This window comes from Urocampus carinirostris, chromosome 10 (genome assembly GCF_059441175.1).
Source record: "Urocampus carinirostris isolate Australia breed hairy pipefish chromosome 10, RoL_Ucar_1.0, whole genome shotgun sequence".
NCBI classification, from domain to species: Eukaryota; Metazoa; Chordata; class Actinopteri; order Syngnathiformes; family Syngnathidae; genus Urocampus; species Urocampus carinirostris.
Window position 1 is genome coordinate 22481298 of NC_142358.1, and position 12807 is coordinate 22494104.

Genomic DNA, 12807 nt, shown 5'->3' on the forward strand with positions numbered 1-12807 from the left:
TTCTAATTTATTTTCTTTTCATATTTGTATCCATATTTTACAACAAGTAGTGTTTTGAGGGTTATATAAAATGGGGTAAAAAATACCCGGCAAAAGTGATGGTATTAATTTTTATAGCAAAATTGTTGGGTTAAAAGAAAAAAAAGGAGAATATTCCTTTGGCATTTTTGCGTCACGCATCATTAGAGTCATATACTATTTGTGTCTGGTTTTCCCCTAGTCACTCACCCTGCTTTTTAGTTGATTCAATTTAACAAAATAGAGAAAACACTCCACCAACATGATAATAATTTCTTCAGTCTGCGGTCAACTATAACCCTTACTTAACTTTCTCCCTTCTGCAATCTTCCAATTTAGGTGATCATCTACCAGGGCGGCCAGGTCTTCAGCCTCGCCAACCATCTGAATGGTCGTGTGGGGTTTGTGTCGACCATGCCAAGTACAAGTGCCTCCATCTTCATCAACAACACTCAGCTGTCAGACACGGGAACATACCAGTGTCTCGTCAACAACCTCCCGGACAGAGGGGGGCGCAATATTGGCGTCATCGGGCTCACTGTGCTAGGTAGTTCTGCCGTTGATATAAAAGTATTAATAAAATAAATATACACCATTAACCCATAGCAAGGGTCGGAAACGTATGGCTCTTTTCAAGTGTATATCTGGCTCACAGATAAAAAGGCATTTACTCTTTTTTTATATAAGAAAGTGTCCCGACTACAGTTTACAGAAACTGTGTTACACCAACAGACCCCGTTTTGGCTGTAAGTCTCTATGGATTTCTGTATATGGAAGCTCATTAAACAATTTATGTTCATTGTTAAGACACTTCATGATAAAAACCCACTGAACAAACAGTAAACACCTGAGTATGCCAGCCAAGCACACAGGCAATTTAATTCGGTGAGCGGTAGGGGTGGGCAGTAACATAACTGTCACATAGCCGAGGGTAAACACGTCTGTACCGTTCTTGTTTGCAGTGATGTGTGACATGTTAAATCAAGACGAAAAAGCTTAAAATGAACCGTTAAAAGGACATGGTGTAATGTTTAGCTCATCCCCCCAAAAAATAAAAAAAAACAATTAAATTCGTAAAAAAAAAGAGAATAAAAAATGCATGTTTATATGGTAGTTCGATTAATATTGTTACTTTTTAAAATAAATTGCGACTTTTTTACCACAATAAGGGGTTAATAAGACACACCGTCCCTTTTAGATCAAATATATTCAAGTAATGAATTAATTTAAAATAAATGATGGAATAATAATTGAAAAAATAAATTAGTAAGCATATTTAAAACTTTAAGAGTTACGCTGCAATGTTTCTATTAAGTATGTGCACAATAAAGCCCACCTGAGTTTAAAGACCCTTTTTATTCCCACCACTCCTATGTGCTTAAATCTTGGCTGCGGAATGCATTATGCTGGGGGGAGAAAGGTGAGGGGATGGCGGGGAGAATGAGTTCACGTGCGTGCTTTCCGTTTTCTTTTATTCTAGAATGAAAATAGTGAAAGTGAGAAAATGATTGTTTCAAATACAGTCAAAGCGCCAACCCAAATAGCTTATTTGAGCGCGTTCAAGAATGTCACGAACCGGCACGCGTCATCAGCTTGATCGAGGCTGCAATGATGATTTCAGCAACAAGATGGTGTCAGCACGTAGAATATTTGCAAATTACGGACACAACCTCTAATACTGATTATTTGAAAAGAAGAGCAAATGGTGCGTCTTAGTCACTTTGAGTCTACGTAGTTTGCATTCTTCCTTGTGCTTGTTAATACTCATTTTTGGGTACCCTATACAATACAGTGATATCTTGTGGTCAAATAACACACACTGCCCCTTAAAAGCTAATGGTGCATTTAATGATTAACCACTTATATGACCCAAACAATGTTAAAGCCCATGCATAAAGCTTTGATTTTAAAGTGCTTGACATTTCACCACCCACTCTTATCATGTGTCAGTGCCCCCCTCGGTGCCAGCATGCCGACTGCAGGGAACGCTGGATGTGGGCAGCGACATCATGCTGTTTTGCAGCTCCGATGAGGGAATTCCCACTCCATCCTACTCGTGGGAGAAGTTGGACGCGCTTCCCAAGTTTCCGCACAACGCCATGCAAGGTACTAGAAACAAGCTGGCCATCGGGGTTCCATTTTGCCCCACCTTTGCTGGTAAATGTAACACACTTTAGCGAGCGCAGACTCCGACCCGAAAAACATACCTGGACAGTTTCGTCCTTTGATCCTTCTTATAAATGATTTCCATGTGTTTTCGTGATCAAGAATTTGTGATACTCGTCGATTTTCACTCCCTTCTCTCTCATGCTGACTACTGATTGCTGAGATTTTCTCACTGCATCTGACAATCGCGCCAATTTTAGTATTTATTCATGTGTAACGTGCACTGATGTATAAAGCTCACACATTTTTTTCTGATTGGAGATTAAAGTTGACTCGAACTTTGCAGTTGGATGTAAAGGGAATAAAACCCAGGTTGCAGAAACGAGTGCACCTAATTCCTACCACTGGACCACGAGTGATGTAACTGACATAAAAAGGCAGTAGTTGTACATTTCATAATTGGACAAATACAAAGGAGATTTCATAGGATGCCAGTTCCTTGGGCACTGTTGTTCGTTGTTTTGAATATTACATCAACGTTGCTATCAGTCGATCATGTTTCTGTTCTTTGATATCCACACCCGTTAGGGCACATTTGGTTTTTGTAACCTCGAAGATTTCATATAAAGAGGGAGTACAGGGGACGCCTTAGGACAGGATGGAATTTTTTATCTGACGGCTCTTCTCCTGGTCCTTCTTGCAAGTTCAAAATCCAATAATGTCTTCTATCCTTATTTTGAGTTCCTGCCAAAGTTTAAACTTAACATTGATCCTTCTATTCTATTCTAATTATTGTAAATGACAAATGTATTGTCATTGTCACGTGTGAAATGCAAAACAAAATAAACATCCGTTCATGGTACTGTGACTAGTTTGATAATTACATAAAACCTAATGCCTTTTTATGTGTCATAATTTTAAATAACTGATGGTCCAGTGGTTAGATTTTTGTGCTTTCATTGCTGCAACCAAGGCTCAAATCTTGCTAAATTGGGTAAAATCTATGTATTACACACACCCAAACTTTGACTTCTAAAAGTGCGTTGCACACAAATAAATACAGTGAAACATGTCTTCACTAGGCAGCTTCCAATCAGCCTAAGAGAGATTTTCAGCAGCTTTCCCTCTCTTTACCCGTCTGTAACTTTTGCACAGCAAGCTATCTCCATCACTTGTTGCACTGAAATCTACTGTCCATGTAAAGTCTCAAACGAGAAAGCTTCGGATCGCTTCATTCATGATTGTAAATCGGACTCCTTTCCGTAAACTGTGGGGCAATTGTTGGAGCCTTTTCATGGAACAAGTAGTGCTTTTGCACAGTGTGTCAACTCTTAACTCATCCATCCAATCTGTGAAATAAACTAATCCAACATTTGTAAAGCAGGCGGATATGTGGTGCCCAAAAAGAAATAAATAACGTAAATATATTAGAAAAATGTAAATGGATTAGGATGATAGACAGACAGATAGATAGATAGATAGATAGATAGATAGATAGATAGATAGATAGATAGATAGATAGATAGATAGATAGATAGATAGATAGATAGATAGATAGATAGATAGATAGATAGATAGATAGATAGATAGATAGATAGATAGATAGATAGATAGATAGATAGATAGATAGATAGATAGATAGATAGATAGATAGATAGATAGATAGATAGATAGATAGATAGATAGATAGATAGATAGATAGATAGATAGATAGATAGATAGATAGATAGATAGATAGATAGATAGATAGATAGATAGATAGATAGATAGATAGATAGATAGATAGATAGATAGATAGATAGATAGATAGATAGATAGATAGATAGATAGATAGATAGATAGATAGAATGATTGATTGATTGATAGATACGCAGATGGATTGATATCTCGGCGGATGTATAGATAGATAGATAGATAGATAGATAGATATTTAGGCGGATGGATATATATATAGTTATATAGATATATATCTATATATATATATCTATCTATCTATATATATATATATATACATATATATATATATATATATATATATATATATATCTATATATATATATATATATATATATATAGCCGGATGAATAGGCAAATGGATAAATATATAGGTGGATGAATAAGCAGATGGATAGATATTTAGGCGGATAGATAGGCAGATGGAAAGATATATAGCCAGATGGATAGGCAAATGGATCGATATATAGCCAAATGGATAGATAGGCAAATGGATAGATATATAAGCGGATGGATAGGCAGATGGATAGATATATAGGCGGATAGATAGGCGGATGTAAGGTAAGTAGGCAGATGGATCGGCAGATGGATAGATATATAGCCAGATGGATAGATATATAGGCAGAAAGATAGTTATACAGCCAGATGGCTATATATATTGGCAGATAGATAGGCAGATGGATATATATACAGCCAGATAGATAGGGCTGCAGTGGATGTTGTTTTCAAGATATGTTATATGATATGTTATATGTTTTAATATATCGTGAAAGAATAATACATTATTAATATTGTATTTGAAATATATATTATTCTTCTCATCTATAACTTTGAATTGTGAAGTAACTATAAAAACAGTTGGTGTTTTGGTTACTTAAGCAAGTAGCAATACCTGGTGTCTGTATTTACTCTACATTCGGAGTAACAAAAAGATGAATATTTATCAAATAAACATGATTTGACTTGACATGTCTGAAATGAAGGTGAAACAAGTTATGTTAAAACTGAGTTTGGTTGGGTGTTTTTTTTTTAATTGGATCCCGTGACCACATGGGTTGTACGAGCACCATTTCCTCTGGTGTGTCTTGGGCAAGTACAGACTGGTGGCACGCATCCTTCTCCTGGTAAACAAGAATCAAATGTGAAATTGTTTTCAATTGTTTGCAAATGATAGTCAAGGCAAATGAGCGGGCAATAGAACTATCTGTCCCTCGCATATACATATAAATCGAAAACAGATTTTTTTTTTGCAGATTTTGGGTCACACGGCAAGTCATGTGCACCTTTTCTTGTTGTGTTTGTTTTACTGTTGTTTCCTTCCTTTATTTTTATTTGTGTTTCTTCATTTATCTTTTTTCATTTGTCCTTATACTTCTTTCTTATTTCTTTATCTCTCTTTTGTTATCTTTGGTTCTTTCTTTCCTTTTCTTAATTTATATTTGTTTCTTTCTTTCATCTTCCCTTCTTTATAATTATTTTGCTCAGCAACATAACAAACGGTATTTTACAATCAATCTTCTGACTCTTGCACGTTCCACATATTCAAAATACACAAGGATCAATTCTCCATATATTAAGTCTAATTTCCATCTTGCCATTTTTTACGTATTTATTGTGTATTTTTTTCTTTACTGTGTGCATTGATATTCATTTGATTATTAATTCTTTTGTTGAAATTGTTTCACACATTGCTTAAAAGCTCACAACCACAAAGTTTCATATCCCTACAGCTCAATAGACGTGCTTGTTCTTTTAATACATGTCTTAGTAAGGCTCTCTAACACCCTCTATTGGTTAAAAGTAGACATCGTTCAACTCAATCTGTGGAGCCATATTGCAAGTGGAAAGACGCAATTATTATTGAGTTCTTAAACGACGCAAATCCTTAAATTCTAATGTGGGGTCCCCAAACCTTTTCCGGTGAGGGCCACATTAACTGACCCTTCTCTGATGAAGGGCAAGGATCAGTTTGTAACATAAAGGTGTGAAGATTTCAGGAGTGCCTCGATGTAAAATCATTATTGTTTTATTCTTAACATAAAATAGGTCAGAAAAAAACAACAATAAAATATATCAATATACAGTATATACTGTAGGTTCTTTTCAGAAAAAAGTCCATGAAACAGAAACTCTCAGTTGTGTTGTGCACAGCCTTAACAGGTTGAAGATCAGCCTAGTTGTCAAAGCACTGGACCATTAGTGGTATAGATGACTTGCAAAAAGGCAGTAGATTTTGTCTCATGATCACACTATTTTTAGTCACGGTACTAGAAATTAATGTAAATATTGTTTCACATGGTACAATATATAAATATAAGAATTTTATACAATTTGAGATAAAACCCATGTCTTTTCTTATGTCATCTGAATCAGTGCTCATCAACAACTGGGCCACAGACTGATACCAAAAAATTGTGTAATTTGGTACCAGGCTGCACAAAAACACAAATAACCTGCCTTACTTTTTGCTTGTACTGTAGTTGTTCGGGTATACATGCAATTTTATCACCCTAAAAACGTCTAAGTTTGCATACGCGTCAATCCAAGGTTTTACATGATTAATCAGTCAACATATATCACTGATCTCTTTTGTTCAACAACATATGCAACGGGAATTGAACTCGCGATCACCAGGTCACCTGTATTGTAGATGACATTGAAAAAAGCATACGATTGTATGTCATTATTACACTATTTGTACTTTGGGTGCCACGTTGTACAACGTTGTAATGGTACATTATGGGAGAGAGTTCAGCCAAAACAACATTATACAACATGGTACCGTGAGTAAAAATAGTGTGATGTTGAGATCAAATCTATTCCTTTTCCCATGTCTTCTACAGGGTTTGTACAGGTGCTTGAAATCCTTGAATATTCTTGAATTTTATTGTAGTGTTTTCAAGGTTTGAGAAATGCTTGGATATTGGGTGAGGTATTTGTGAATCAATGAAATTGTTCCCATGTTTCTCGGCAGTCTGACTCGATACACCACACATTTAAGTAATAAAATAAATCAAGTCTGCCTAAACATGACACTGATACGCCTGTGCTGGTGGCTTTGCTTTGCAATGGCATTTGTTTTTTCCTCGTGACTAACAGCAGCTGGCATTAGTTTGTATGGCATTGTCATATGAAGCATCATTGCCCTTACGCATTGCGCCCAATCGGACAAGTGAAAAGACCAAGATACCTGGAGGAATGGAAAATTTGTCTTTGAAAGTGCATGAAACGTGCTTAAATTTGGCCATGAATATGGTGTGCGAACCCTGCTTCTCAGTTGTCTAATTATTACTGAGTGGAGTTGGGCTTAATATTATTATTATTGTTATTATTACTTATGTTATTATTTGGCTGGGCCGCTAGATAAGACACTTAACCGGTCTGGTACACAGAATGTTGCCAATGAATGTTTAAATTACTGGTAACCCTTCGGAAAAATTATGGTGCTTTCATTAGGGTTGAATCCTGCTATAACCAAAAATATGATTATAGACTTTAAGTTTTTTTCTTTAGGTTAAAAAAGTGCACCCTAAAATCCTCTCTGGTATAGTTCAGGGAGCCGTTTAAACCTTGCGGACATTTTTCTCCATATTCCGGCTTATTGTCACATGCGTGTGTCCCTCAGACCAGATGCAGGGAACGGCTACACTGAGAAACATCAGCACCAGTACGTCAGGACTTTACCAGTGCACCTCCAGCAACGCCATCGGCAAGAGCACATGCCTGCTCAATCTTCAGGTTGTTCAACGTAAGTAGACCAAAACACACACAACTCGGCATACTTGCTATTTCTAGACCTTTCCCTCATGGCATGAAAGATTGAAGCAGTTTGCTCTGTGACATTTGTCAAACTGGGATGAGACCAAGCAAAGGCTGTGTCAGTGGTGTCAGAGTTTGACATACTTGACACAGTTGGAACAAAATCAACTCGGGGGCAGGGCCAAGTAAGTCATTTGTTGTTATGGTTGCTCTTCCTTTTTAATTTTAAGATAATATAGTCAGTCAGTTTTTCTCATTTTGAACTTTCTTTTCAGGGAGGAGTACTTTACAAGGGATTCATTTGGGGTGTGGTAGGGGAGGGACGAAACCATGACAGATGGCTGTAAACAGTAGTAAAGAGTACTCCCTGTGGGTGAGGCCAGTAAACAGTAGACAACAATAACAACAAACGATATACTATTCAACTATCATGACTACTGATTTGCATCACCTGTGCCTGCTCATTTGGCACCAGCCGCTGTGGGCTACCTGATTGGTTCCCTGTCCCTTTTTAAGCCCAGTCATTTCACTCTCCGGTTGTCAGTCTGTCAGCGAACCTCTGTTGTTACAAGGCAAGCATTTTGACCCTGACTCCCGCCTGTCCCATTTTTGCACCCGTTTTTTCCACCCGTCCATTCCTGATCTCCCCGTTTGTCTCCGGCTACAACCTGTTTTTGATCCCGACTACGTTTGCTCTCCCGTCCCGGCTTATGACCCGTTTTTTATCCTGACCACGTTTTTGCTCTCCTGTCCCGGCTATCGACCTGTTTTTCTGTTCTTGACACCGCTATCTTCCGCTACGAAAGATCCACTTCCGTAGTTAGATCACGATCCAATTGCGTGAGCGGCTTGCTTCCCTCGTCCAGCGAGCACCGGATCAAGGGCGCCGCCCTTTCTCTTTCTATCAATAAACTTGTGGTTAACGCTACGCCTTTGGGTCCTGATTCCATCGTGACATCAACACCATTGGCAATGACTTGTCAAACAAATATTGTGCAGCTGTCAAATGAGTGGTCTCACCATGTCTGGTATTTAGAGTGGATAGCACTGGCCAAACTACATACGATACGACAAAATGCCATAATGGGATTAGAACCTTGCTGGTTCGCACAGCCCACCGTACAGCAAGAAATCACCATTGTGAAAATAAGTAATATTTGTTTCAAATCGATTTGCGCCCGGGTGCTTTTGCCAACCATCATGGTGCTCAATAAATTTGTTCCCGATATTTAAACCTATTTTTTGTTTGGAGGTGAAATCTAGACTTAACCCTGATGTGGTTTTAGGGTATGCAACCCATTTCAAGGTTATAAATGTAAAACTGATGTGTCTTTGGGGCCATAAACTTAAATTACAATGAGAATATATAGTTATGGATGCATAGAATGTTTTCTAGGAGGTTGTATTAACTACTGTATATTGAGCGGTACTCCTTTCTTTGTCGTGGTCAGGACTGAGTTAGACCCCCGGTCAGAATTGACCCTGCTAACATCGGTTAGTGCTGCCAAACAGGACAAGCAGGCCATCATCACCCTCGACAAGCACACAAAACTGTGAAAACATATCTTGAGAAGCATTTGGGGTGTTTTTCTTCTTTTTTACTGCTAAATGAAGTTGTGAAGACATACATACTATTGCACAAAACTGTGAAAATATACAGTGGCTTGTGAAACCATTTGGCTCCCTTGAACTTTGTGACCTTTTGCCACATTTCAGACTTCAAATATAAAGATATAAAAATAATTTATTGTAAAACATCACCAATAAGTGGGACAGTATCATGAAGTGGAACACACTTTATCTGATATTTCAAACTTTTTTTAACAAATAAAAAACGAAAACGTGGGTGTGGAAAATTATTTAGCTCCTTTACTTTCAATGCAGCAAACTCTGTCCAGAAGTTTAGTGAGGATCTCTGAATGATTCAATGTTGATCTAAATGACTAATGATGATAAATTGAATCCACCTGTGTGTAATCAAGTCTCTGTATAAATGCACCTGCACTGTGATAGTCTCAGAAGTCTGTTTAAAGCGCAGAGAGCATCATGAAGAACGAGGAACACACCAGGCAGGGTGCCAAATAGTTTCGCAGGCCACTACATACCCTGCGATTCTTTGTTGTTATTGTGGTTACATTTTATTGCACTTCTCTTCTTTGCATCGTTGTTGAGATGCACTATTATTTTTCACATCACAAGTCCAAGTAGAGTCGCCATTGGCTGAAATTATGTATTTTATTCATTCTAAAATATTCTTAATTGTTTTCATCTTCTTTTAGCCCAGCCTCAAAGTGTGGGGCTATTAGCAGGGACCATCGCTACAGGAGTTCTCGCGTTCATCATCTGCTGCCTACTAATGGTGGTCACCCATTACTACTGGAAGAATAAGAACAAATACGAGGAGGAGGAGATACCCAATGAAATCAGGTTTGCATGTTTTTTTCTCTTATGGCTCCCGGCTTCTTTTTTAATAATGTGTGATAATGGAAAAATATATGATTTTTGTAGGACAAACAAGACACATTCTTAACATTATATTTCCTTCCTTATACGGCTTATAGAAGGCTTTTAATTTTTTTGCGGCATCATATAAAAAAAATGTTTTTGTTTTTTTTTATACAATATGGCAGTTTCAAATTTTGGGGTTGTCCACATGATATAGACAGTCTCATGTGAAGTGAAAACATAAGGCCCCTTAGTGCTATTCATTCAGCAAGATTATTATTTAAATTTTAATTTGACAGTACAGAAATTATTTGTAATAAAAAAAAAGTACAGTACTTTTATTTGTAATACAAACCCTTCTGCCAGTATTTTTTGTTTTTGTTTCAATTTATATGAGTATTTAATAAATATATAAACAAATAAATAAAGGTTTCTGTTTTGTGTGTTTTGAGGACTGCGGGACTATTTGGAAAGTGACCCCTGCAAAAATTATGAATTACTGTACAGTAGTTTTACTTGTTAAACAAAAGTTTGAGCCTGTAAAAAGAGCTTTTAATTGTATAATAATTCCAAAAAAACTAGTGTTTTTACTTCACGTATTTTGCCTTCTGCAATAAATGAGGGATAACTGTACTCTTTTCTAAGGCAGAGTTTTAACTTTAATCATCAAATATGCCATATGCACAACATACAGCAAATTAAACTACAAATAACAAATAGCAGCAAGGTCTAAAAAAGAAAAAAGTAGACATATATAAAAAAGGTTTCGAATAAAAATATGCAAAGTAAAGATGGAATCTTTATCTTTAGTTTTGCATTTATTGCGCAGGAGGTAGAGGGATGGGATGGGTTAGGGTAGGGAGAGAATTCAGAGTCCTGACAGAAAAAGCTGTCCTTGAGCCTGCTGGTTGTGGTTCTGAGACTTTGCAGTGTTTTCATTGATGGCAGCAGGTTGAAAAGGCTGTAAGATGGGTGGGTGAGATGCACTTTCACAACACCGTCACTAATCCACAGACCGGTTCACTTCCACAGGGAAGACGACCTACCACCGAAGAGGTCATCGTCAGTGAAAGCGTTCCACGCCGACGCTTCGTCGTCCGAAAACGACACCCTGACCTCCACCAACACCTACAACAGTCGCTACTGGCACAATCCCAAACCCAACTACGACACCAACTCCTACACGCGCTACAACGGCGACACGCGGCAAACCTTCGCTCCCGCTGGCCACGCCGGGCACGCCCACAGACAGTCCCAGAACCCGGGACACGGACACGGGCCGGCTGGCCAGGCGCCGGGTTCCGTCCCGCTTTCCCGCCATGCAACACCCGCCGCCGCCACCACAACACCTTCCTTTGCCAACGGCAGCCACACCCTCCCCCCGCCCAAGACCCTGGTGGTCACCACAAACTCTGCACCTTCCCCTCCTGCAATGGTGCGCAGCAACGGCTCCGTGAGCCTGAAGCCGGCAGCCACGCCTACCCACAGCCAGCACACGCACTCCTACGCTGTCAGCCAGGCCACGCTGGAAAGGATGGGGGCAGTGCCCGTCATGGTACCCGCCCAGAGCAGGGCGGGCTCGCTGGTCTAAAAAGAACAAAAACTATTTTGGTTCAACTCTTTAAAAGCAGGACTTAACTTCTTAAGAATTTGTTTGTTTTTAAAATCCAATGTACACCAAACTGAATATGGGCTGAAACAGCCTGCTTCCCTTTACTTTATCATCACAATGGAGGTAAGATTTGAAGCCCAAGCCCGAGTCTGAAAATGACCCGACCCAAATTTCGGCCCAGGTCAGGGCCTAAATTGTCAATCATTACGTCCGAGTCAGTTCAGGCTTCTCTCTTGCTGACTTTTTATAATTGTTCCCCCGTCATTGTTTTTCATTGTCTCTCTGCCTATCTCTCTCTTAAAGTGCCACGCTAGATCCTTAAGAACGCACTGCTTCAGTGGTTTGTGGCCCATTTTTCAACCTGTCAAAATGATGGACAAAATCGAAATTTGGATGTCAACTCTTAAACAAAATTGTCAATGACGGAAAATTGTGTTATGCAATCTCTGATCTAAGTCTGACCTTTTTTTTTTTTTTTTAACAAAATCACCTCTTCTCCTTCCGAGTCTTCACAAATAACATGAAATTTCAGGTTTGCTTTGGTCTCAGTCCTGCAAATCAAGTTAGTTAGTTGGGCTTGGGCTAGGTCAGGCTTTATTACCAGCAGGCCTGGGTCAGGTCAGGCTGTGTTTTTTTTCCTGATCTTACCTCTAATTACAACTGTGTCTTTCTCTGCTGTGTTGTTTTGTTTTTTTTAACCCAAAAACAAAGTAGGATTTTGTAGTGCTGAGTTCACACAATGCCAATTTGTTTTCATATTAATTTATTTGGAATAGAAGACTGAAACTGAATCAACCCTTTATTGGTGTTCTATTCAAATTGGGTGTTTTCTGTTTTTCCCCAAATAATTCAGGCGGAGTGTGTCCAGACACGGCAATTGAAATAAATGAATGAAAGTGGTCTTTCTTCATTTTAGATCTAGCCTACAGTGACACCTCTACATACAAGCTGCTCAAGATAGGTTATCACGGATCAGGGACCATAAACCCCTGCGAAAAGTTAAAATCTGAAAAAGTAGCGTTGCACCTTCATTAAATCCCCCAAAGATCAAACTTACCTCGACATGATGTCCTTAACTAACTGAAAGCATACGACTGTAACAAAATATCAATGGTACATGTGAAGTGCATTGT

The 12807-nt window shown here is 38.5% G+C and overlaps 1 protein-coding gene across 1 annotated transcript in view; it reads left to right on the forward strand.

Moving 5' to 3' along the window:
• The window catches only part of igsf11 (immunoglobulin superfamily member 11), a 213347-nt gene extending 201197 nt beyond the window's left edge, over positions 1 to 12150 (forward strand). The window contains exons 4-8 of the mRNA XM_088346315.1: positions 358 to 565; positions 1969 to 2124; positions 7484 to 7606; positions 9897 to 10044; positions 11095 to 12150. Of these exons, the coding sequence (XP_088202441.1) occupies positions 358 to 565; positions 1969 to 2124; positions 7484 to 7606; positions 9897 to 10044; positions 11095 to 11653 (1194 nt within the window). The 3' untranslated portion in view covers positions 11654 to 12150. The remainder of the gene's footprint in view (positions 1 to 357; positions 566 to 1968; positions 2125 to 7483; positions 7607 to 9896; positions 10045 to 11094) is intronic.
• Positions 12151 to 12807: the final 657 nt, after the last annotated feature.